At 43.3% G+C, this 27,680-nt stretch overlaps 1 protein-coding gene across 5 annotated transcripts in view; it reads left to right on the top strand.

Annotated features, from left to right (window-relative positions):
* The window catches only part of LOC110502569 (echinoderm microtubule-associated protein-like 6), a 101,716-nt gene that overhangs the window by 37,402 nt on the left and 36,634 nt on the right, over positions 1-27,680 (top strand). For all 5 annotated transcript variants that reach the window (XM_021580703.2, XM_021580701.2, XM_021580702.2 and 2 more), the window contains exons 2-13: positions 2,169-2,328; positions 4,258-4,356; positions 4,524-4,592; positions 5,625-5,810; positions 6,192-6,327; positions 15,446-15,647; positions 16,597-16,734; positions 20,796-21,052; positions 22,602-22,814; positions 22,995-23,165; positions 23,451-23,557; positions 24,841-24,959. In XM_021580703.2, coding sequence (XP_021436378.2) covers positions 2,169-2,328; positions 4,258-4,356; positions 4,524-4,592; positions 5,625-5,810; positions 6,192-6,327; positions 15,446-15,647; positions 16,597-16,734; positions 20,796-21,052; positions 22,602-22,814; positions 22,995-23,165; positions 23,451-23,557; positions 24,841-24,959 — 1,857 coding nt within the window. The remainder of the gene's footprint in view (positions 1-2,168; positions 2,329-4,257; positions 4,357-4,523; positions 4,593-5,624; positions 5,811-6,191; positions 6,328-15,445; positions 15,648-16,596; positions 16,735-20,795; positions 21,053-22,601; positions 22,815-22,994; positions 23,166-23,450; positions 23,558-24,840; positions 24,960-27,680) is intronic.

Raw genomic sequence — 27,680 nt, 5'->3', positions numbered from 1 at the left:
CAGTCACTGTCTTCTTGGTTTGCAACTCCAGTGTAGATTTGGCCTTGTGTTTTAGGACACGGCCCTGCTGAAAGGTAAATTCGTCTCCCAGTGTCTGGTGGAAAGCCGACTGAAGCAGGTTTTCCTCTAGGATTTTGCCTGTGCTTAGCCACCACAATGGCCAAACATAACACTTTGTATTCAGGACAAAAAGTTCATTGCTTTGCCTCATTTTTTAAAATATCACTTTATTGTGGCTCTGATTTCCTTCCCCTCTTGGAATTCCCTGTGCCACTCTGCAGAGGAGAGGAATGTCACATTACTGTTTGTTTGTGTGACGGGAGTCCGATACTGCAGACCGGTCCCACTGGGACTGACTCTGTGTCCTTCACTAGCATTTTGTCTATGAATAATGCATTAGTACAATAAATGATCTCATCAATTATATCATTTGTATCCATAATGATTTTACATATGTTCTTTTATGGAGTGAAAAAAAGACAAGTTGGTTTCTCTTTAAAATACACATCTTTCTTTCTGGCTCATGTTGTTTATGTAATCTAACCACTGGTAAAGGCATAGTGTACATACTTATCAAAGAATGTATTGAAAGCTGCACAGTACTGTATACATAACATTAAATACCCCGAACACATTTATCATGATTGTAGCTGTCAATAAATCAGAAGGTTCATCCATCAGTCACAGTACAGTGAGTTCCTCTCAGGCTGGCTGGGCTGCCATCACACACTGCATGAATGGAGCGTCTTCTGATGCATCTCTTCACGTGCATTCCCTCTGCTCCTGCTCCTGACCCTGGCAACCCAACAGCCCATTGAAACACATGAGCCAGCAAATCTGCCCTCATGTCGTAGTCTCTCCATCTCCATCAGCTAGCTTTGCACTTCTGCTCATCCCCATGTGCTATATTAGGGCCAGCTGGGATGTTGACTGTCTGGGAATGCATGCTTCCATACTGTGTGGGAAACCTCCCGAACAGTCAGCTGAGTAGAGTTGAGCTCTCTCTCCCATTCTGTCTTTCTCTCACTCAAATTGCATGAGGGTTTCTCCATTTCTCCCCCTACCTCCATTCCTTTTCTCACAGCTTTTATTTATCCCTTCTTCCTCCCTCTCTACTTCCTCATTCTCTCCTCTGCTGAGCCTCAGCTCCAGGCAGAGCTCCAAGCCCAGATTTACAGCCATGAGCTTCATGCAGAAAGAGGCTTTGAGATGAAAGAGTCTGAGACAGTCAGACGGAGCACACAGAGAGAGAAAGATATTCACAGACTGAGAAAGCGTTGAAAGAGAAAGGAAGAGCAAGACATGAAAATGTGCTTTGCAGTGTGTACTACCATGTCTGCTTTGTAGTGTGTACTACCATGTCTGCTTTGTAGTGTGTACTACCATGTCTGCTTTGTAGTGTGTACTACCATGTCTGCTTTGTAGTGTCAGGTTATTTCTCTTGATAGAAATTGTAATTTTCCACCCATTTTTACGATTGGACTATTTTCAATGCCAAGGCTCAGTTTGGTAGGCTACCGCTTGTCCTCTGTACGGTGTCCATGGTCAAGGTCACAGAGGGCTCACCGTGTTGAGCGGAACTGAGCACGGGATTCTCCCCAGTCCATTGGTGGTGTGATGATCCCTGACCCTGTGTGGCTGATGCAACTAACACACTAATGTCTGACGCTCGGGCAGGCCCCAGTAATGATGCCATTAACCTCATGTATTTATAGAACACCGGTGCACCTTTCATAAAGGAGCACAATGACCTGTGGGTACTCTTCAGCAGGACTCTTCTCTCCCTAGAGAGAGAAAGAGAGATACAGATATAAAAATAGAGGGGTGGCAGAGAGAGAAAAGGGGAAAGAGAGAGGGGAGATAGAGAGATAATGAGGAACATGTGGAGAGAGGGAAGGATAGAGAGAAAGATGGAGAAAGGGAACGAGGGAGGCAGGTTGGTGCCTGGAGCTACCAAGGACCCACTGTGGCGTCTGTAACCTATGAGTTTCAGATTGTACACATCAGGCTGAAAATGGTTATTGACAAAGTATCAAACACTGTGTATACTGACATGATTATTAATGTCAACAATGGTTTAACCAGAAAGAGCAACAGGTTATATACATGTTTAATCCAAATGTATTGCGCTGGTATTTCCTGTTATGTCTCCTCTCCTGTTTCTCCAGCCTTGCCCTTCATCCTGAGAGGTCACTGGTGGCAACAGGTCAGGTGGGGAAGGAGCCCTACATCTGTGTGTGGGACACCTTCAGTGCACAGACCATCTCTATCCTCAAGGACGGACACTCCCATGGGGTGGCCTGCCTGGCTTTCAGCGCAGATGGACAGGTGAGACACACACCACCTCATGCCAGCAAGCATGCACACAAGCCGACGTACACACACACACACACACACACACACACACACACACACACACACACACACACACACACACACACACACACACACACACACACACACACAGCCAAGCACGCACCACTTCACACACACACTTCACCTCACGCATCCAGGCACACATGCACACCTCTCATCCACCTTTTCTCTGAGTGGATGGGTTCCTGTACTATCACCCTGTTACTAAGGCAAATCTGTTTGATGATCTGAGTCTGACTGAAAATCAACAATACTCTGACACACAGCAATGTGAATGCTCCATCATTGAAGGGTCATAATTCATAGATTTCTCCCAATTATATCATATGTAAATGTGCCTTATGTCTCACATAGCCTATAGCCATGGGAATGGTATTGTGGTGGTGGGTTGCTGAGAAGTGAAGCCTGCTGGGTAACTGTGCAGGCTGGGGATGATATACGACTCTGCCATGAATCATGATGGCCCATGTTTATTGGGGGGAATGCTGGGACAGCACCAGTCTCCTATGACCTTTAGCTTGATGTATGGGGCTCCATGAGAGTCTCCTACAGCAGCAGCAGCCTGTTGACGTCCCCCATACAAGACCAGTAGGCTACACACAGGAAAGATTGAAGGGGAAAGGGAGGGGATGGCGGGAGGGAGGGAAGGGCAGGAAGGAAGGGCAGGAAGGAAGGGCAGGAAGGAAGGAAGGAAGGAAGGAAGGAAGGAAGGAAGGAAGGAAGGAAGGATGGCTGCTGTTGTCCTTGCCTTCATTGTGGTTTTGGAGTTGACAAATGCAATGTCATGTCAGAGGAGGCTGCGGCTGGTGAAGAATGTGTCTGGGATGGAGAGGGAGGGGGAGAAAGAGGAAGGGTGGGTGAATAGAGCCATGGCTAATGCTACCAGGGCTAATGCAACAAGTCTTATCACCTCCTGCCACTGGCCACCAGTCCACATTACTGCTACACTGTAATGGAGACCAACCAGGGAGGGGCAGTAAACAAGGTTTACCTCAGACCCTTAGTCAATCATAAAGACATTTAGGCCTTATCATTTTATTAGCTCCATTCTGAAATGCATTAAATGGCGGATTTCTTGGAAACCCCTGTGGGCAGAGCAGGTAAACAACTCTGGGTGATGTCATATAACACAGATGGATGTCTTGTTTGGTTGGGATTTAAATGAGTTTGTGCATGACTGGTTGTGGCAAACCACAAATATGACAAAACTTGTTTTCCTGCTGAAAAGAGAATGTATTCTCTATCACTAAAATGTATTGATTAATGGAAACACATATTACCGTTTCAGTGTAAAGTCAACAGCACATCAGGTCAATTAACATTTGGCATTCATCTCCTCTCTTTTGTAGTCATTAGAATGACCCATACTTATTTTATATTGTAGCATCAAATCTGAAATATCCCTACATTTAGGTCTAATTTATTTTCTATCTAATGTTTCATTGTCACCCCAATATTCACCCGGAGACAGTTGTCCAAACGTTCCTAAAGGCCAAGCTCTTTTGTCTAAGTCATAAAATGGGTAATTAACAATTAACTCGCTGAATGGTAATTGACGCCAGACTAATTGGAAACAATTTGCATTGCATTCCTTTCTACAGCCGGTGTGATAAAATAAAGAAGGCTTTTTGAATAGTGCTGTTTAAGGTCCTACTGTATTATCTGCACATGTCTGCACTGCCTGTGTGTGTCTCTGCAGCTGTCACATAGAACTATTCTGTCATATGTCCCGTCATAGAAATAAATTGATTATGAAAATATGACTATTTGCCTCCGTTTACAGTACATTCATTAAGATGTATTCATCTTCCATTGAATAGAAACAGTCTCTCTCCTTTATTCGCAGATTAATTCATGGTTTCCCCCTTTTCTCATTTTCAGCGGCTGGCTTCTGTGGGGCTGGATGCCAAAAATACAGTGTCTGTTTGGGACTGGAAGAAAGGAAAGGTTCTGGCCACTGCGACAGGACATTCAGACAGGGTAAGCTGTTGTGTGTGCTGTGCGCACGTTGGCATTTGAGTGTGTGTGCGTTGTGTATTGATTCAGTTGTAGTGAGTACACATGTGAGTACACAGTGTGTGTGCGACATGGCGTTCTGTGTGAAGGACAGGAAATGCATGTGTGTTAATGGCTGGGCTGTCTTTCAGATCTTCGATATATCCTGGGATCCCTTTCAGCAGAACCGGCTGGTGAGCTGTGGGGTAAAACACATAAAGGTGAGCTTCACAATAACAACACGGTAGGCTCTGTGCTGTCCAGTCAGTCCATACATTACCTTTGAGCCAAGTTCAAAAATAACATATGAGAAGCTATCAATGTTGAGATGGGTTACCCTCACTCAGTGCAGCCGGGCATCAGTCTATTCAAGTTATTGAACATGTCACACGTTTATACGGTTGTTGTTAAAAGCTGCCTTTGGAACAACCTCATAAACAATATGACATGTGGTCAGTGGAGGAGTAAGTAGGGCGCTATCAGATATTCTAGCAGTAGAATGAGAAAGTGGTGTTAGGGGGACTGGGGCATATTGTTTTCAATGGGTACGCGTGAAGAGCAGTTGGAGGACGCCAGTTTCTATTCAGTCAAAAGCAGTAATCTGTTCTGTCATTCCCCTCCGGAAGGGCTGTCTCCTACTGTACACACAAGCACACAAACACACACACACACGCGCACAAAAAAAACACACAACACTGAACTTACAGAAGAGCCCTCAGTTTACAATAAATATGTAAATACATATGCCTCACACACAGTAGCAATGGGCAATCAGTTTTCTTGTTGTTTTGTTTGTATATATATCAATATATTTATGCATATCCAGTTATGGTACGAGAACTAAATAGTTGAGCCTATTGTGCCTTTTGGCCATAAAACAGCTTTCATGGACAGGGAATCTTCTTAACTGACCGCTGTGAGCTTTATTAGAAATAAGCCCCATGCTATCTACCCTGAGGTGATCAGGCTGGCAAATGAGCAGTCGTGATTTAGAGCAACGGTTCTCCAAACGCACTGTGACAGCAGCTGATCTCTGAGCTCATGTTCTCTCTCTCTCTACCCTCTATCCTTTCCTGTCATCATCCACCTTATGTTCTTTTTTCTTTCCTCCCTTTTTTATCCACCTTTCTCTTCACTTCTCTAATTATCTTGCTTCGCCTTTCCTTCCCCTACCTATGCCTACTTGCACATCTCTCTCATTTCCTGTCTCATCTCTCCTCCTTTCACTCGCTTCCCCCTCTCCATGTCTCTAGTTCTGGGCTCTCTGTGGCAATGCGTTGACGCCCAAACGGGGGATATTCGGGAAGACGGGGGATCTACAGACCATTTTGTGTGTGGCATCGGCTAAAGATGATGTCACATACTCTGGGGCGTTGAATGGGGATATCTACGTGTGGAAAGGACTGAATCTTTTACGCACGGTGCAAGCCGCTCATGGAGTGAGTGAAATACGTCACTCTAATTCTCAAGACCCATTGATTGTACACTTCCAGACATCCAAACACCCGCTCCAGCTAAACTCCATCCCTCTCATGCCTATAATCACTTACACCCTTACACTGAAGCAACTCAATCCCCCTTACTCATTTCTCCTTCCCTCCCTCTGCATCCCTACCCTGAAACCTTCTTTGTAAATCTCTAAGGCCTTTACAAGCATTGAAAATAATGATTTTGCCCCCTTTGTGTGTCTCCAATACGGAAATAGACTTTTGACCCACATTCCTATTGAAATCATATTCCTTTCCAAGTACCTTTTTCTATGCACAGAATCGTTTGATAATCCCCCTGCCTATGACTAAAGTTGACTGCACTGTGTGTAGGCTGGGATCTTCAGCATGTATGCCTGTGAGGAGGGCTTCGCCACGGGGGGACGTGACGGTTGTGTCAGGCTTTGGGATCTGGACTTCAAGCCTATCACCAAGATCGACCTTCGGGAGGCTGAGCAGGGGTATAAAGGTAGGCCTCAGGAACCTGGTTTAACTACCAGCTCTTGGTGATAATATATAATGGTTCTAATTAAAAAGCCAATTGGATAAGCTAATGATGCTAAAGTTAGTGCAAGACTTATATCCCCAAGTCACACTTCTGATCATCCCAAACAACGAGGCTTTAAAGTCAATGGCCTCATGAAAAGTTGCAATTTATTTGGGGTATTTCTTTCTGGTATTCACCTCTTTCTTTGCATTCTTGTCAAAATGTGGTTATGCAGTTTGTAACCCCGACTGCATACAGATGAAATGTGATATGTCCATGTTGGTTGGCTCTACCTGTGATGTATGATCATACAGTAACATATCGCAATATCATTTTGGACGATATTATACTGAACAAAAATATAAACACAACATGTGTTTCATGAGTTGAAATAAAAGATCCCAGAAATTTTCCAAACGCACAAATAGTTTATTTCTCTCAAATGTTGTGCACAAATTTGTTTCCATCCCTGATAGTGAGCATTTCTACTTTGCCAAGATCATCCATCCACCTGATAGGTGTGGCATGTCAAGAAGCTGATTAAACAGCATGATCATTACACATGTGTCACTTGTGTTGGGGACAATAAAAGGCCACTCTAAAATGTGCAGTTTTGTCACACAACACAATGCCACAGATGTCTCAAGTTTTGAGCGAGCGTGCAATTGCATGCTGACTGCAGGAATGTCCACTAGAGATGTTGCCAGAAAATTGAATGTTCATTTATTTACCATAAGCTGCCTCCAACTTCGTTTTAGAGAATTTGGCAGTACATCCAACCGGCCTCACAACCGCAAAACCATGTGTAACCATGCCATCCCAGGACCTCCACATCAGCCATCTTCATCTGCGGGATGGTCTGAGACCAGCCACTCAGAAATCTGATGAAACTGTGGGTTTATACAACCAAATACTTTTTGCACAAACTATCAGAAACCATCTAAGGGAAGCTCATCTGCGTGTCTCATCGTTCTCACCTTCAATGGCCACTGGCACGCTGGAGAAGTATGCTCTTTGCGGATGAATCCCGGTTTCAACTGTACCAGGGTGATGGCAGGCAGCGTGTATGGAGTTGTATGGGTGAGCGGTTTACTGTTGTCATAGTTCTGGGGTTATGGTATGGGCAGGTATAAGCTAAGGACAATGAACACAATTATAGAATCGGAAAAATCGCAATACATACAGTGCCTTGCGAAAGTATTCGGCCCCCTTGAACTTTGCGACCTTTTGCCACATTTCAGGCTTCAAACATAAAGATATAAAACTGTATTTTTTGTGAAGAATCAACGACAATTGGGACACAATCATGAAGTAGAACGACATTTATTGGATATTTCAAACTTTTTTAACAAATCAAAAACTGAAAAATTGGGCGTGCAAAATTATTCAGCCCCCTTAAGTTAATACTTTGTAGCGCCACCTTTTGCTGCGATTACAGCTGTAAGTCGCTTGGGGTATGTCTCTATCAGTTTTGCACATCGAGAGACTGACATTTTTTCCCATTCCTCCTTGCAAAACAGCTCGAGCTCAGTGAGGTTGGATGGAGAGCATTTGTGAACAGCAGTTTTCAGTTCTTTCCACAGATTCTCGATTGGATTCAGGTCTGGACTTTGACTTGGCCATTCTAACACCTGGATATGTTTACTTTTGAACCATTCCATTGTAGATTTTGCTTTATGTTTTGGATCATTGTCTTGTTGGAAGACAAATCTCCGTCCCAGTCTCAGGTCTTTTGCAGACTCCATCAGGTTTTCTTCCAGAATGGTCCTGTATTTGGCTCCATCCATCTTCCCATCAATTTTAACCATCTTCCCTGTCCCTGCTGAAGAAAAGCAGGCCCAAACCATGATGCTGCCACCACCATGTTTGACAGTGGGGATGGTGTGTTCAGGGTGATGAGCTGTGTTGCTTTTACGCCAAACATAACGTTTTGCATTGTTGCCAAAAAGTTCAATTTTGGTTTCATCTGACCAGAGCACCTTCTTCCACATGTTTGGTGTGTCTCCCAGGTGGCTTGTGGCAAACTTTAAACGACACTTTTTATGGATATCTTTAAGAAATGGCTTTCTTCTTGCCACTCTTCCATAAAGGCCAGATTTTTGCAAAATACGACTGATTGTTGTCCTATGGACAGAGTCTCCCACCTCAGCTGTAGATCTCTGCAGTTCATCCAGAGTGATCATGGGCCTCTTGGCTGCATCTCTGACCAGTCTTCTCCTTGTATGAGCTGAAAGTTTAGAGGGACGGCCAGGTCTTGGTAGATTTGCAGTGGTCTGATACTCCTTCCATTTCAATATTATCGCTTGCACAGTGCTCCTTGGGATGTTTAAAGCTTGGGAAATCTTTTTGTATCCAAATCCGGCTTTAAACTTCTTCACAACAGTATCTCGGACCTGCCTGGTGTGTTCCTTGTTCTTCATGATGCTCTCTGCGCTTTTAACGGACCTCTGAGACTATCACAGTGCAGGTGCATTTATACGGAGACTTGATTACACACAGGTGGACTGTATTTATCATCATTAGTCATTTACGTTAACATTGGATCATTCAGAGATCCTCACTGAACTTCTGGAGAGAGTTTCCTGCACTGAGGGTAAAGGGGCTGAATAATTTTGCACGCCCAATTTTTCAGTTTTTGATTTGTTAAAAAAGTTTGATATATCCAATAAATGTTGTTCCACTTCATGATTGTGTCCCACTTGTTGTTGATTATTCACAAAAAAATACAGTTTTATATCTTTATGTTTGAAGCCTGAAATGTGGCAAAAGGTCGCAAAGTTCAAGGGGGCCGAATACTTTCGCAAGGCACTGTATCGTATCGGCAGCTATGTATCGTGATAATATCGTATCGTGAGGTCCCTGGCAATTTCCAGCCCTATTCTGTATTCAATACTTGAATTGATACAGACAGGAGCAGGTGTGAAGGTAGCATGGGGCTAAATGGCTGGTGAGTGTTAGCCCTCTCATCAATTAAACATCACAGTCTAAGCTGTGTGCATTTGCAGGCAGACCCTTCATAGGCTTGTGGGGGACGTCAGGGCCCACAGCTGATCAAACCATGTCATAGTCTGCATGTTTGTGCTTGTCCCTGGGGTATGATGGGTAATTAGGGTAGCTGGGTGATGGAGAGACAGAGGATAAGAGGCACGTCCTTATGAGGAGATCCATCTAAGCACACAGGGTTGTGTGTGCACTGTGCTGTCTATGGATTTAAGGGTCAGAGTCCACGCTTCTGTGGCAGAGGTGTGTGAGTAGGTCGATCCAGACACTGATGTATTTGTACAGGGGGTAAAATACTGTAACCAGGGATCATGTGTAGGTCACTTCAGTCAGTGTGTTTGTGCTGCCTAATAGAGGCCGATGTGTGTTTAGCTCATTGAGAGCCCTACCATGATGATTTATTAGCCTGTCCCTGTGGATGTATCATTGACATCTGTTGACTGGGAACAGATACAGAGGACAGAGAGAGAGACCGACAGAGAGAGAGACCGCTAAGTTCAAATATGCCACTCATCCATTTCCATTCGTCTGAGCCAGAGCAGGCCATGTTAGTTCAATCAGACAGAGAAACAAAATATGGTTATATTCTAGGGGCCTGAGAGAGTTTGACTGTGAGGTATGGATAAAACAGAATAGAGAAGTTAAGATAACAAAAGAAAATCGAAACCTTTGACAGATGACATTTAGTAAACTCCCCTTTTTCATAGCATTTTCATGTGGATTCCTGTTGCTTTATGCCTCCTGCTAAATTGAGGAAACCATCAGTGGCACTCATGTATTATCAATGAGGGTCTTCTCTCTTCCCTTCCTCTGCTCCTCTGTTCGCCTCCTCTGTTCTGAGCAGTGGCTGCCTGGCTGTCTGTGGTTAAAGCAGAGAAAAGCTCTGTGTCCCCAGCCAGCCCCAGGGGTGGGGAATACTAATATCTGAAAGCCCCACAGACACCGGGTACACCCTGGGATTAGATAATGGCATTGTTGGGTGTTTGTTGGCCAGTCAAAGTATTGTAACCAGTGGCAATTTTAACATGTAAATGTTGGTGGAGCAAAACATTTTTTTTAAAGCCACAACACTACACAACACTAAACAATACACTACTCTCTGTTCATCATATAAGCATAGTCATGTACATACTACCTCAATCAGCCTGACTAACCGGTGTCTGTATGTAGCCTCGCTACTTTTATAGCCTCGCTACTGTATATAGCCTGTCTTTTTACTGTTGTTTTATTTCTTTACTAACCTATTGTTCATCTATCTTTATCTTTATGTACATATTCTTTATCCCTTTACACTTGTGTGTATAAGGTAGTAGTTTTGGAATTGTTAGGTTAGATTACTCATTGGTTATTACTGCATTGTCGGAACTAGAAGCACAAGCATTTCGCTACACTCGCATTAACATCTGCTAACCATGTGTATGTGACAAATACATTTGATTTGATTTGACCTCATACCTTTTTTTCACTACTGGTTAGAGCCTGTAAGTAAGCATTTCGCTGTAAGGTGTATTTGGCGCACGTGACAAATAAACTTTGATTTGATTTGATTAATTTCACTATATCGGTGCCCACAAACTGTTAGGGCCTACATAAAGCTGTCCTAACAGCAGAGTCCCAACATCTTACCACTGCTAAACCTGGCTATCAGCGGAGCCTTGTCTTGTAGTAAAATAATTCATTCAGCCTCATTTACTGCCTTTAAATGTGGTTTCTACTGAAAATTGAGATGTACCAACTATGACAGAAGGGGACGACGAGCGGATAAGAGGCAATACGTCATTTGGATTAAGACATTAATGGGAGTGCTAGGACAGACGTAGTCAATGCAACAATTTGGTATTTGGTATTTTATTAGGATCCCCATTAGCTGTTGCAAAAGCAGCAGCTACTCTTTCTGGGGTCCATACAAAACATGAAACATAATACAGAATGAGTAATACAGAACATCAATAGACAAGAACAGCTCAAGGACAGAACTACATAAAAAAAAAATTAAAGGCACATGTAGCCTACATATCAATACATACACACAAACTATCTAGGTCACATAGGGGAGAGGCGTTGTGCCGTGAGGTGTTGCTTTATCTGTTTTTTTAAACCAGGTTTGCTGTTCATTTGAGCAATATGAGATAGAAGGAAGTTCCCATGCAATTAGGGCTCTACATAATACTGTACGCTTTCTTGAATTTGTTCTGGATTTGGGGACTGTGAAAAGACCCCTGGTGGCATGTCTGGTGGGATAAGTGTGTGTGTCAGAGCTGTGTGTAGCTTGACTATGCAAACAATTTGGGATTTTTGACACATTAATGTTTCTTATAAAAAGAAGAAGTGATGCAGTCTGTCTCTCCTCAACTCTTAGCGAAGAGAGACTGGCATGCATAGTATTTATATGAACCCTCTGATTACAATTAAGAGCAAAACGTGCCGCTCTATTTGATCAGCACTTTTGAAATGTACAGCGACAGAATTCAGAACAATGGCCGTTCTTACATTGTTCTCTCTGTACATCAAGTCAGAACCGTAGGATAAATAAAGGGGGCATATAAGCAGACAATGATGATTACAATATTCAATGATTACATTTCTCTAAAACAGGCTATAGGCTACTAGAGGGATATCAACAGACCACCAATTTACTACCCTGAGACAAGGCTGAGTATAGATAAGAGGGGAAAGGGACCAAATTATTAGGGTGAGGCACATGGGCTACTAACAACTTACTACACAACATACACGTAGTATTACTTTCTTAGCTAGAGTATACATATCTCCCTGGGATATAACATAATTTATGCAACAGCATACAAGACATTTTTGGACTCACCTTGTTGTGCTGTACTCACTTGAACAGGAAGGTGGCACGGCTGTCCTTCATGGGGCAAATTTTGTCATCAAACTTTGTCATCAAAGTCTGGCATTCTCTGGATTTATGGAGCTTTCAAGACAACTGGGAACTCAGGGAAAAAAACAAAGTTGAATCATGATTCATCATCAGTGATCTTCAGGTCAGAGCTCTAGAAAGAGGCCTGAGTTCCCGACTTGCAATTCCGAGTTGGATGAACTTTCAAAACCTATTTTCAGAGTTCCCAGTTTTCTGGAACTCACTGAAGTCAGATTTCTCATTTCTGAGTTTTTGTTGTTTTGAGCGTGGCAGAAGTCATGCTGGATTGACAGCATGGCCAATGTTGAATGTTTTTAAGCTTTTTCAGACTTGGGACCACACACCTGCTCCACTGAATAGCAGACCAGCGATTGCTTTGTGATGCTTGCAGTTAGCAACTGATTCCTTCTAAATTACTCACTGTTGAATTTGCGATTTCCAACTTATTGTGTAGTGTTTATGTCCAATGGCCAATGGGCACCGATAGATTACTCTTCATTATTTCTCTTCATATGACAAGGATTAAAAAGCATTTGCCAGTAGATTGTCTACTTGATTCATGACTTTTGAAAGTATGATGTTGATATGAACAGTCCAATCGAAGCTGCTGTAGATATAACATTGTTTGACATCATTTTATCTGTGGCCAATGACCTTGAGACTTCTTGGATGGGCACTTCTAATATAACTCTATGGTAGCACCCAAGGGGCTGGAATTTTCGAGCTCTACCCTTAGATTTGCCGGGGACATAGTGTCCCCATGAGTGACAGAACACTGAGCCAGTCACGGCGCAACTAGAGAACATTACCAACCGCTATGCTCCGTATTTTCCGCTGGCTGCCCCCCCCCCCCCCCCCCCCCCCCACCACAGAAATCACTGAGCTAGGCTGAAACACCTGCAATTTGGAGCTGCCTTACTCAAGAAGCAAAAAATACCAAGTTTGTACGCAGCTTTATTAACTCTATTATTATTATTTATTTATTTACATTGTTTGCAAAGTGATATGTGACCCGTATTAATGTCAAAATAACATGCAAAACAGGCAACCCATCTTTTCCAAACACAAGTCAATCAAATTTCTTTATAATGCCCTTTTTACAGTGCTACACAGAAACCCAGCCTAAAACCCCAAAGCAATGCAAATGTAGAAGCACAGTGGCTAGGAAAAACTCCCTAGAAAGGCAAGAACCTAGTAAGAAACCTAGAGAGGAACCAGGCTCTGAGGGGTGGCCATTCCTCTTCTGGCTGTGCCGGGTAGAAAGTATAAGAGTACATGGCCATTTAAGGCCAGATTGTTCTTCAAGATGTTCAAACGTTCATAGATGACCAGCAAGGTCAGTACCTCAGGTGTAAATGTCTGTTGGCTTTTCATTGCCAAGCATTCAGAGGTCAAGACAGCAGATGCGGTAAAGAGAGAGAGTCAAAGCAGCATGTCCGGGACACGGAAGCACGTCCGGTGAACAGGTCAGGGTTTCCTAGCCGCAGTCAGAACAGTTGAAACTGGAGCAGCAGCACGACCAGGTGGACTGGGGAAAGCCAGGAGTCATCAGGTCAGCTAGTCCTGAGGCATGATCCTAGGGCTCAGGTCCTCCGGGAGGGGAGGGAGAGAGGGAGAGAGAGAGAATTCAATTCACACAGGACACCTGATAAGACAGGAGAATTACACCAGATGTAACAGACTGACCTTAGCCCCCCGGCACATAGACTATTGCAGCATAGAAACTGAGACAGAGGTGGGTCGGGGGACACTGTGGCCCCATCCGACGATACCCCCGGACAGGGCAAACCAGGCAGGATATAACCCCACCCACTTTGCCAAAGCACAGCCCCCACACCACTAGAGGGATATCAACAGACCACCAATTTACTACCCTGAGACAAGGCTGAGTATAGATAATTCTGAGTAGATAATTCCATAAAAATGGAGCTCTATAGGAGAAAGCCCTGCCTCCAGCTGTTTGCTTAGATATTCTAGGGACAATAAGAAGGCCTGCGTCTTGTGACCGTAGTGTACGTGTCGGTATGTACAGAAGGACCAAATCTGAGAAATCAGTAGAAATGCCAAAAACCTTCGTAACAGTTTGTGGCTCTAGATTAGAACGTGCTCCCAATGATTTTTGTATCCTCCGTATTAAGGGATTTCCTACTTCTGTTCTTGAAAGTTTGAGTCCCAGTGAAGGTTTGATTCCTAACTATGGATCAGTTTTAGTGAGAGGAAATCTGAGATAAGAATCCACATTAATTACTTTTTAGAAATGGTTTCCCCCCAGGGTGTCAAAGCTGAAGTGTATTGTGCAGCCAATTAACTCTAGTTCATGTTAATCCAGTTGCCAGGGATTCTGTCCATACACACAGATTATGAGACTGGTTTCGGTTGCCAGGTATTCTGTTAGCCTATACAGATGTAGGATCTTAATTTGATCACTTTTGTAGTGTATTTGAGTGTTTAAAAGGCTTCTAAAATGTGTAATTGCCATTTTGAAATTTCAGACTTGATTTGCCCTAACAAAACATTCATCAACCCCTACAAAAATGTACATTAATTATAATTCACATTTCCTGTTGCTACAGGATTATTTTTCTGCTGTAGCAAACTGGCTAAAATTAAGATCCTACATATTGGCTGTAGCTGGTTTCTGGTTGCCATGTATTTTTATATATATTTTTCATATTGTGTGATGTTAGTGAGGTGTTGTTTTAGGAAGAGCCTGAGGATTTGTAGCTGTGCTTTTCCTGACTGAGTTAAATACTATTTAGTATTAATGAGGGGCATTGGGTGATGTCTTGCATTGGGTGATGTCTTGCTGATGTCTTGTTGCTTGAAGTGCCTTCACTGTAGCAGCTCAATCTGTTCCTCCCTCTAGAGTTGTCTACTTCATTTCTCTCTCCTGAAATGAAAGTCTACCTGTATTAATCACACATCACTCTGTGAAAAACTTGCCACCTGAAAGTTGTCTGAACGTAATAGTTTCTATCTCTGGATTGAAGTGTAATACACAATGAAATGGATTAGATGCTACCCTTCATCACCTGCTGAAGAATGGGTGTGATTGTATTCAATCCCCTTCTTTGGTTTTACACGACAGAGCATTCATTATTTGCGGTGTGTTTCTCATCCTCTGTCTCTCTCCATCCCTCTTTCTTTTTTTCTCTCCCTCCCTCCATCCATCCCTCCCCCTCCCTCCATCCATCCCTCCCCCTCCCTCCTCCATCTCAGGGCTGTCTATCCGTAGTGTGTGTTGGAGGGCAGACCGTATCCTGGCGGGGACGCAGGACAGTGAGATCTTTGAGGTGATGGTTCGGGACAGAGACAAGCCTCTGCTCATCATGCAGGGTCACTGTGAGGGAGAGCTCTGGGCTCTGGACGTCCACCCCAAGAAACCGCTTGCTGTGACCGGCAGTGATGACCGATCTGTACGGTCAGTCTTAACTCCAGCAGTAATTTAGCTCGTACATCAGCTCCCTCAGAAGCATCTTTTCACTAGCATCTTTATAGACACAGTAGTTATCATCAGAGCTTTCTTCCCTAATTTATCCTTTCTCAGTTTACCCAGGCCACCATCCCTGTTCATTATATTTTAATGTACCACTTCATCCAGACTTTTCATCTTAATTACATACACTCAGTGAACCCTGACCAGTAGTACTACTCGTCCTTCTTGGTTCACTGGTTCTCCACTCCTTCAGAGAGCCCTTAGTTTGTCAGACACTGTTCTACACATTTCTAACCGGGACAGTTCTAGCCCAGAGTTCAGCGCTAGCTATAGAAAAGTCACAGTGCCAGCCTGTGCAGAGGACAGACACTTGATAATGAAGCCACACACAACCCCTTTCTACCAGGAGAGACAGAGTTCTCTGTGGGCCTGGTAACACTTTATTTTAACGGTCCCTAATAAACCATACATTAATCATTATGCCCACATTTATAAACCATCTATTAATCATAAGTAAAGTATTTTTGCAGTCCCTAATCTAAAGTGAGCGCTATCTAACCCTAACCCTTAACATAACATAACCTAACCCAACCGTAACCATTATGCAATATTTTTGTAAATGGTTTATTACGGACTGTTAAAATAAAGTGTAACCCTTAATTCAAGCCCTCACCCTGCAGCAGTAACTAGCTCATTAAAACATCTGTCTTAGACACTTAGCTGCTACTGATATCTTCTTCACTTAATACTTTCTAATGGGTGTGGCTACAGAAGCCATGTTCATAGCTGAAACTGTGCTGATTGGTTATGACTGTGTGTGTGTTTGTGCGTGTGTGTGTGTGTGTTTGTGCGTGCGCACGCGCGCGTGTGTGTGTGTGCACGCGCATGCGTGGCTGCGTGCGTGCGTACATGCCTGCATGTGTGGTGTTCTCAGGTTGTGGAGTCTGGCTGACCATGCCCTGATAGCTCGCTGTAACATGGAGGAGGCAGTCCGCAGTGTGGCCTTCAGCAACGATGGCTCTCAGCTCGCTCTGGGCATGAAGGACGGCTCCTTCACCGTGCTCCGAGTCAGGTACTGCTAAAATGTACCTTCACTACCTACCTTTAGTCCCTAGAGTCAGTTAAACTAACACCCACTCACTCACACACGTGTAGCTCACAGTTACAGAAAACATCCACAAACAAACACTTTTAGGTCCGAGTGTCAGGTACAACAAACTCCCACCTTCCATATCACTACCTCCTTTAGTCCCTAGAGGCAAGTGCAGTACAGGACGCACTGTCTTGCACATTTAGTTCCCAAATACAGGCACCACTTACCACACCTGTAGTCCCTAGACTAATCTTTAGTACAACAAGCACTCCTTTCATAATCTGCTTTAGAGCTCAGTGTTCAGTACAGACTCTCCTATCGGGTATAGGACCATCACCTCCCGCCTTTACTGCTACAAATTCACACATCTCCTATTACCCACCTTAAAGGTTACTACAAGCTTCCCTCCGGTGATCTAGTGTGTGGGTGCGCGTGGGAGGAGTGGGATTTTTGGAGCAGCGGACACCTTTTGGTAACATAATATCCTCACCAGTCCCACTCCCAATCACAAGGGGGTGATAGGTGATAGCATATTATTTACATATTTAACTTTTTTTAATTTTGTGATAGCAAGGAAAAGTCATCTTCCCTTGCTAGTATTAGCTAGCTGGCAGCCTGGCTAGCAGGCTTTAACCTGTCTAAAAACATAGCAAGCTAGCTACGTTTTTTAGCCTCCCACATCTGCATGTGAAATAATCTGAGTTATAATAAAAAAATATATGTATATACACTACCGGTCAAAAGTTTTAGAACACCTACTCATTCAAGGGTCTTTCTTAATTGTGTTACTATTTTCTACATTGTAGAATAAATGTGAAGACATCAAAACTATGAAATAACACATATGGAATCATGTAGTAACCAAAAAAGTGTTAAACAAATCAAAGTATATTTTATATTTCAGATTTTTCAAAGTTGCCACCCTTTGCCGCGATGACAGCTTTGCACACTCTTGGCGTTCTCTCCAACAGTCTTGAAGGGATTTCCCACATATGTAGAGCACATTTTGGCTGCTTTTCCTTCAACCTGCGCTCCGACTCATCCCAAACTATCTCAATTTGGCTGAGGTTGGAGGATTGTGGAGGCCAGGTCATCTGATGCAGCACTCCACCACGCTCCTTCTTGGTAAAATAGCCCTTATACAGCCTGGAGGTGTGTTGGGTCATTGTCCTGTTTAAAAACAAATGATAGTCCCACTAAGCCCAAACCAGATGGGATGGTGTATCGCTGCAGAATGCTATGGTAGTCATGCTGGTTAAGTGTGCCTTGAATTCTAAGTAAATCACAGACAATGTCACCAGCAAAGCACCCCCACACCATAATACGTCCTCCTCCATGATTTACGATGGGAAATACACATGCAGAGATCATCCGAACACCCTCACCGCGTCTCACAAAGACACGGCGGTTGGAACCATAAATCTCAAATTTGGACTCCAGACCAAAGGACAAATTTCCACCGGTCTAATGTCCATTGCTCGTGTTTCTTGGCCCAAGCAAGTCTCTTCTTCTTATTGGTATCCTTTAATAGTGGTATCCTTTAATAGTGGTTTCTTTGCAGCAATTGGACCATGAAGGCCTGATTCACACTGTCTCCTCTGAACAGTTGATGTTGAGATGTGTCTGTTATTTGAACTCTGTGGAGCATTTATTTAGGCTGCAATTTCTGAGGCTGATAACTCTTAATGAACTTATCCTCTACAGCAGAAGGTAACTCTTGGTCTTTCAATACTCTGGTCCTCATAAGAACCAGTTTCATCATAGCACTTGATGGTTTTTGCAACTGCACTTGAAGAAGCTTTCAAAGTTCTTGACATTTTCCGTGTTGACTGACCTTCAAGTCTTAAAGTAATGATAGTTTATCTTTGCTTATTTGAGCTGTTCTTGCCATAATATGGACTTGGTCTTTTACAAAATAGTGCTATCATATGTATACCCCCCTACCTTAATGCTCAAACGCATTAAGAAAGAAAGAAATTCCACAAATTACATTTTAAGAAGGCACACCTGTTAATTGAAATTCATTCCAGGTGACTACCGCATGAAGCTGGTTGAGAGGATGCCAAGAGCATGCAAAGATGACATTAAGGCAAAGGGTGGCTACTTTGAAGAATCTGAAATATAAAATATATTTTGATTTGTTTAACACTTTTTTGGTTACTACATGATTCCATATGTGTTATTTCATAGTTTTGATGTCTTCACTATTATTCTACAATGTAGAAACTAGTAAAAAAAATAAAGAAAAACCCTTGAATGAGTAGGTGTCCTAAAACTTTTGACCGGTGGTGTATATTCTTATACTTGCTGGTGTAACCTAAAACAGTATCCCAGTTTGATATGCTGCTGTTGTATTCATTATGATATCAGCTAAAAATAGAACATCATGTTTTGGTCATGGAGAAAAAGCACATGGCTAGCTAGTTGGCTACAGCAGTTTCTATCATTTCACAATAGCCTGGAATCACTTGTTATTACCTATAAACAAAATACCCTTTTGGGTGGATTTGTGTTGTTTTGGTTTACTGTTTGAACAGTCGCTGAGATTATTTACATTTGGTTATCAATGCAAAATAGGCTACTTTGATGAATAGCCTATATAGCCTATAGATCAGATCAAGGAACCAAGCGACTACATTGCCCCCACGGCTGCGGAAGGAATGATACCGGGCATCTCAATTTTCAGGTAATACACAAGCTTGTAAGTCCCGGAGCGTATTACAAGGAGCCGCCCATTTTGTGACAAAAAAAGTGCAACACTAGCGTGTGTATTTACCTTAAGTGCTTTTTCCCCAGTGGAAGCTCACAGTAGTCGAATGGCCATTTAGGAAAATAATTTAATTTAGGAAATTAAGGAACGTTTTTACTTTGGTTAGTTAGCTTTCATAAGTACTTGCATTTTTTTTGACTTTGGTTAGTTAGCTTTCATAAGTACTTGCATTATAGCAAAGCTGGCAAAAGTATTTCCAACATCAAACTCTTCAGATACATCTCGTAAAGAAGGGCCATAAAGTTATGCAACCTAGCCTACAGTGCCGCCATGGGCCAAAACCTCTGGTTTTAACAGCCTTCAAATGAGATGCTGAATTCATCACTTAAAGCCTGACTGAAGGCCCCAGTTTAATTTACTCCCCAGCAGATTCAGTTGGTATGCTGGCACTTTCCATTAGGTTATAGTAAATTGGTCCGCAGTGCTGTTAATCAATACGTTTTGAAGTGGCTAATCCTCACGCTGCACTTTGAAGTGAACAGTGCTCCTGATTTGCATTTAGTCTATCGGAAAAGAACGGGTTTACAGCATTAGGAGCAGCTTTTTATGATTGGATGAATTTATGTTGCCTGGGGCTGTGTTGTGTTGTGCTGTATGATTTTGACTGAGAGCTGGTGCGTTTAAAAGGGTTTGACTTGTTACTTTGACTTTTTATCGACCTCATCGTTGAATATAGCTGTTTGAGACACACTGCACTGTATACATTGATATTCCCGATAGGTTATTCCCTATGATTACTGTTCACCATATCTAATCGTTAGGAATTTGTCAGGATAAGGGACAAACATCACTGGCACTATGATTCACAATTACAGCACATTATAAGAATACGAAGCCACACTTGTCTATACGTCCTGTGATTACATACTTCCTTCCACCTTTTGTGATCGTACCAACATTAACATTACCAGAGAGCAATTTAGACAGAAAAACATAATTATGTCCCCATCTAAAATGACCCTTGAAATATGAGTTAATCAAGTCTGGGCCCGCGGAATTGCTTTTGGGTGGGCGCAGCAGGTGTGATAAGACTGTGGTGGTTCATTGTAATGCGTCCTCCTCAGAGAGAGACAGCAGGAAGATGAGTTTAGTGGCGAGGCTCCCTCTCAGTGTTTCAGCTGGCCTCAGAGTCATTATGACAATGAATGGGCCCAGTCCATCTGCTGCTGCTCACTGTTGGTTAGATAGATGAGCTAGCCAGCCAGCCTCCTGCCTAGAGCCAAGGGATTCACTCTTCTTTTCCCTCCCTCCCTCCCTCCCTCCCTTCCAGGGACATGACGGAGGTGGTGCACATTAAAGACAGGAAGGAGGTGATCCATGAGATGAAGTTCTCTCCGGATGGCAGCTACCTGGCCGTGGGCTCCAATGACGGCCTGGTGGATGTGTACGCCGTGGCACAGCGCTACAAGAAGGTGGGCGAGTGCAACAAGTCCTCCAGCTTCATCACCCACCTGGACTGGTCCATCGACAGCAAGTTCCTCCAGAGCAACGACGGTGCGGGTGAACGCCTCTTCTACAGGATGCCAAGTGAGTGAATCACCGCCACCAGCCGCCACCACGTTTTGGCAACGTTGTGACAATGTTGTGCTTTGGCAGCTTGGCTTTGCTTTTGACAGATTCTGCTGTCACTTTGAGAGTGACTCACTTTGCAGAAAAGCAACGCTTCATAATGACAAAATTGTCCCTGTGTCTCTCTGAACTAGGCCATGATAACCATGGTATAACTCCTATTATCTCAGCTTACTGGGAACACTATCCGTGATTGAATCTGATGTAGCGGTTTCTTGTTTCCTTGTTGGGAGAAGGCACGTAAACAGATCACACAGCAATCAGCTTGACAGTAAACAGTAATTTGGTCCATGAATCGAATGTGGATCACAGCTAGCTTAGCGCCACGCCAAACAAGCCCTTGTTACACACACACCAGCAGCAGCAATCATCACATCACATCCGGCTTTAACATCGATGTGTTTTCTACTTATTTGTCTCTTCTGTCTGTCACACAGGCAAGGCTCTTCCCAGGCAAGGCTGCTTTCTAGGTGGCACTGTCTAAAACTCTAGTCAGCTGCACAAGCCTCCCAGCCACTACATAACCACTGTCTGCACACACACACACACACACACACACACACACGCACACACACAAACACACACACCTCTCTCTCTCTCAAACTACACTACACTGTTTTTGGAGAGCTGTGTGAAAAGCCCTGTCAGAGTGAGTGACTCAGCGTTGCTCCAGGGTGTTTAGTGTCAGCAGGCAGACTGTCTAGACTGACAGTCAGGAGGGCAACAGGTTATGCTGCAGAGAAGACAGGAGAGAGGGGAAAAATTGTTTGGTTGCTACATTTTCCTATTATTTATTAGGGAAAATATTTGACATCAATGGGTAATTTCTTACATTTACCTCAAACATATTACTTTAATGTGTTTGTTCATTTGTGTTTCCTGCTTCACTTATCTGTCTTTTTAACATTGCATTATTTTGCAATTATAAAAGCCAAGGGAATATTCTCTTAGAAAGTCAATTAATTACGATAATAGAATGTCGTCAATCATGTGTTGAAGCATGGTAGATTTTCTCATTTCACTTGTCCCATAGGGATTCTAGATAGCTCCCTCTTCCCTGGGGGTTAGACTAACAAACCACGCGCATGCACATGCAGAGACACACACACACGCACGCACATACACAAATATTCATGCTGAGGACCCTAATTAAAAAAGGAGCTCCACAAGTGATGCAAGCTTCGGACAGAAAAGGGCTCCCGGCTCGAGGCTTTGTTTACGTTGCTATTTGGTTTATTTCTTGCACCAATTAAACCCCTCATTAACACAGGAACAGGGTGTTTGTTTGTTAACACCTTCAGTCTCATGTTTATGTAACCTTTACCTACTTGTTGAGTAAACGTATTGCCTTTTAGTTCCTGCTAAGAACCTTAGCAGCTAGGTTAGTAGAGTTGTAACAGAGTCAACATTATTTAAAGGTAATATTATTTACGCACAACAAGCTGGTTTTACAAGATACATGCATTCTGCCAACGTTTGTCATCCATCCTGCTTTTCTCCCCTGAAGTTGGGAAGCACCTGAGCACTAAGGAGGAGGTAAAAGGGATCCACTGGAGCTCGTGGACAAGTGTGATTGGTCCAGAGGTGAGTGGGATCTGGCCCAAGTACACCAACATCAGTGAGGTCAACTCTGTGGACGCCAACTACAGCAGTGCTGTGCTGGTTACTGGAGACGACTGTGGTCTGGTCAAACTGTTCCGCTTCCCCTGCCTAAAGAAAGGTCAGTAAATGTCTTTGTTCTAAATATTCAACATGCCATTTTTACTTTGGAGTCATTACAATAAAAAATACATGTGTACCCATGCAAATATAGAATGATGAGATAGGGAATTATGTTGAACACACTCCCCTTCTCTCATTTCATTTTGACTAGTTTTTCTTTCCCTGATGTTGTGAACAGGGGCAAAATTCAAGAAGTACATTGGCCACTCTGCCCATGTGACCAACGTACACTGGTCTCACGACCTGCAGTGGGTGTTGACCACCGGAGGGGCTGACCACTCTGTGTTCCAGTGGAAGTTCCTGCCTGAGGGCGTCATGAACGGAGGACTGGAGACCAATATACCACAAGGTACGTACAGTATTTAGCCAGAGGAACCTGGGGGTTTGATTTAAGAATGTATTGTATGGTTCTAATGAGAGATCCCATATTGTCATGTTGAGCTGGTGCTGAAGTGTTCTTGGGTAGATTTGTGCATGAAATATTATTTCATATGATTAATCTACCTTAGAGTGACTACAGTACACAATATCCATGCTGTTGTCAAAAGCCAATGTAATGACTATGTGAGTGATTGTTGCAGCAGTGAAATCAGTTTGCTTGCTGCCACTGTCTCCTGGTATCGGTTCCCTCTAGATGGCCATGCGGACTCGAACAGTGAGGAGTCTGACTCTGACGTGTCTGATGTCCCGGAGCTGGACTCTGATATTGAGCAGGAGACACAGATAAACTACGACCGACAGGTGGGTGTGTGGAGCTTACAGACACTGGAGGGAGTCCTATATGGGTCAGACAGAAAGTGGGTGAAATCAGGTTGAAGATGATACATGATATGAGGGACATTGAGAAAGTTCCATATGGGGAGAGTGTCTTACATGATGCAGAGAAAGAACGAGTGTCAGTACAGTTGTGGGATCTTAATTTGACCAGTTTGTTTGAAGTAATAAAATAATAAAATCATTTAAAAAGTTAGCATTTCTTATCGGAAATTTGTTTTGATAGACTATAGTTTAGTTGTGAGATCTAGTGAGAAAAAGAGAACTGTGGGTTTTTAGCTCATTTGAATTTCCTGCGGCACAGGGAAATGATCTGCGACAACAGGGTAATCAAATGAAGATGCTATATTCATATATGAGAATGACAGTTGAATGAAATGAGAGGAGAATATGCCCCATTTAAACTGGTGTCTGAAAAAAAAACATGAGAGCCAAGAGAACACACTACTCAAGGCTTAAACAATACCCTGTTTAAATACCCTACAGTAGATGAGGCAGAGAGAGAATAAATTGTTAGAACAACCCACATTAGTCAGTGTAATCTGAATTGGAATGGCCCGTTGTTAGTCAGAATGCCTCCAGCCATATACTGTATGAGGATCCTGAGGCATCCTGAAAGTCAGTGAAGGTGCCGAGTGGAGATATTCTGATATTGATTGATGTTAGCAGAGAGAGGCTGCGAGGCGGACGGAAGGGGAGATAATATATTCAAATAGCAGAGTGCTCCTATCAGCAGCTTTGTATGGGATCAGTGCTGACTGAGACTTTATTTGTCGGAAAACGCCTGGGTTGCCATGGCATCCATCACATGCCTTATCTCCACTGGCAGCTGGATCTGCATTTGTTGCCGTGACAATGCGGGTTGGTGCCACACGGAGCGCTGCCATGTGTGCTCTGGAGATACATGGCCGGCTGTGCCAACACTGCTTCATGACAGATCAATGAGTTGCCTGTTTAAAGTTTAAAGTGTGGGGTAAAAATATTATTGTCCCTGCATCTCTTAAGACTTCATTTTTGTCCTCATGCAACACTTTTCATTTTGTTCATTGTTTGTTATTTGTACTATTTCATATCATGGTTCGGTAAAGCATATGATGTGTTGTAGGAGCATGAAGTCAACAAGTAATTTAGTCAACCTTAGCTGCTTGTGATTGTGGGGAAAGTGGATGATAGCGGGTTGACATGATGTACAATATGAGGGACTGTTGTTGTTGCAGGTGTAGAAGGACGACTGTGTGTGGTTGTTTCAGGTGTATAAGGAGGACCTTCCCCAGCTGAGGCAGCAGAGCAGAGAGAAGAAGCAGCAGGTCGGCTCCCTGAAACGCCAGAGAGGGCCAGATGAAGCTCTTCGTCTGAAGTTTGTCCACGGGTAATGGGTTCTTATGACAGGTCTTATGGGTCTCATTTTGACTGTGTTACTGAGTGTTCATCAGAAAAAATACTCACACGTGTGTTTTAGGTGTCATCTTTTCAATGTCAAATTGGTTGAGATGACACTCCACCATTTGGAATGGCGTGATAAGGACAGATGTCTTGCATTGAATTGAGAGGAAATCGTGTGTTTCCATCGCGATGAAACAATCTCTCTCTCTCTCTCTAAAATTGGCCTGTCTGTGTCAGCTGTTGGAATATGCAAATCCCTTTTCAAAGCTGTAGTATTTCAATCATGTGTGAAGCAGTTAACATTACTGATTCAGCACGAGCAGCCATTAAATACCTCCCTGTAGCAGCTCTAATACTCCCTCAGTGTCCTTTCCTTTTTGTAAAACTTAAAGACCTCACAGTGGGGGAGGCAGAAGTCTTTCAGTGTTTGAGCGATGAAATAAATGCCACACATTTGATTAAAATTCCCCATGCCGGGTTTATTAGACACTCTTATATAGGCCATGTAGGGGCTGAGACAGCATATGAACTTTTATGTTTTTATTTAGAGTACCTTTTAGATAAGGATCCTACCTTCCCAGTTTCAGAAAAATAGCCGTCTTATCTTAATATGTAATTTTCCCTAGTCAGCTTTACAGAAACACCCTGGCAACTCAGTCAAGGAATTAATTGACATTTTTGTTTCAGTATACAGTGCATTCCGGAAAGTATTCAGACCCCTTGACTTTTTCCACATTTTGTAACGTTACAGCCTTATTCTAAAATGGACTACGTCTACACACAATACCACATAATGACAAAGCAAAAACATGTTTTTAGACATTTTTGCAAATCTATAAAAAAAAACTGAAATATCACATTTACAAAAGTATTCAGACCCTCTACTCAGTACTTTGTTGAAGCACCTTTGGTAGTGATTACAGCCTTAAGTCTTCTTAGGTATGACGCTACAAACTTGGCACACCTTTATTCGGAGAGTCTGTCCCATTCTTCTCTGCAGATCCTCTCAAACTCTGTCAGGTTGGATGGGGAGCGTTGCTGCACCACTATTTTCAGGTCTTCAGAGATCTTCGATCAGGTTCAGATCTGGGCTCTGGCTGGGCCACTTAAGGACATTCAAAGAGTTGTCCCGAAGCCATTCCTACATTGTCTTGGCTGTGTGCTTCAAATCAAATCCAATCAAATTGTAATGGTCACATACACATGGTTAGCAGATGTTATTGCGAGTGTAGCGAAATGCTTGTGCTTCTAGTTCCGACAGTGTAGAAATATCTAACAAGTAATCAAACAATTCCACAACAAATACCTAATACACACAAATCTAAGTAAAGGGATGGAATAAGAATATGTACATATAAATATAAAATACAGTATATACATCTGTGAAGGGTAGTGCAAGATATACATATCTTATTACATCATTATTAAAGTGGCATAAATAAAGTACATTTGTTAGAGTGGCCAATGATTTCAAGTCTATATGTAGGCAGCAGCCTCACTGTGTTAGTGATGGCTGTTTAACAGTTTGATGGCTTTGAGATAGAAGCTATTTTTCAGTCTCTCTGTACCAGTTTTGATGCACTGACCTCGCCTTCTGTATGGTAGCAGGATGAACAGGCAGTGGCTCGGGTGGATGTTGTCCTTGATGATCTTTTTGGCGAGTGAGAGGTTGTTTTCCTGACACCACACTCTGAGTGCCCTCACCTCCTGCCTATAGGCTGTCTTGTCGTTGATGGTGATCAAGCCTACTACTGTTGTGTTGTCTGCAAACTTGTTGATCGAGTTGGAGGCATGCATGGCCACGCAGTCATGGGTGAACAGGGAGTACAGGCGGGGCCCTATTTTGAGGATCAGCGAAGTGTAGATGTTTTATCCTACCTTCACCACCTGGGGGCGGCCCGTCAGGAAGTCCAGGACCCAATCGCACGGGGCGGGGTTGAGACCCAGGGCCTCAAGCTTAAATGAATGCTGAGCTGTAGTGAATGAACAGCATGCTTACATAGATATTCCTCTTGTCCAGATGGGTTAGGGCAGTGTGCAGTGGGATGGCGATTGCATCGTCTGTGGACCTATTGGGGCGGTATGCAAATTGCAGTGGGGCTAGGGTAGCACTTCATGATGACAGAAGTGAGTGCTACTGGGCGATAGTCATTCAGTTCAGTTACCTTTGCCTTCTTGGGTACAGGAACAATGGTGGCCATCTTGAAGCATGTGGGGACAGCAGACTGGGATAGGGAGAGATTGAATATGTCCATAAACACACCAGCCAGCTGGTCTGTGCATGATCTGAGGACGCGGCTAGGGATGTGCTGTTGGAAGGTGAACTTTTGCCCCAGTCTGAGGTGCGGAGCGCTCTGGAGCACGTTTTCATCAAGTATCTCTCTGTACTTTGCTCCGTTCATCTTTTCCTCTATCCTGACTAGTTTTCCAGTCTCTGCTGCTGAAAAACATCCCCACAGCATGATGCTGCCAACACCATGCTTCACCGTAGGGTTGGTGTCATGTTTCCTCCAGACGTGACGCTTGGCATTCAGGCCAAAGAGTTAAATTTTGGTTTCATCAGACCAGAGAATCTTGTTTCTCATGGTCTGAGAGTCCTTTAGGTGCCTTTTGGCAAACACTAAGCGGGCTGTCATGTGACATTTACTGAGGAGTGGCTTCTGTCTGGCCACTCTACTATAAAGGCCTGATTGCTGGAGTGCTGCAG

This window comes from Oncorhynchus mykiss, chromosome 23, assembly GCF_013265735.2.
Source record: "Oncorhynchus mykiss isolate Arlee chromosome 23, USDA_OmykA_1.1, whole genome shotgun sequence".
Classification (NCBI taxonomy): domain Eukaryota; kingdom Metazoa; phylum Chordata; class Actinopteri; order Salmoniformes; family Salmonidae; genus Oncorhynchus; species Oncorhynchus mykiss.
Note: the sequence above shows the minus strand (reverse complement) of the source record. Positions and strands in the feature narration are given on the sequence as shown.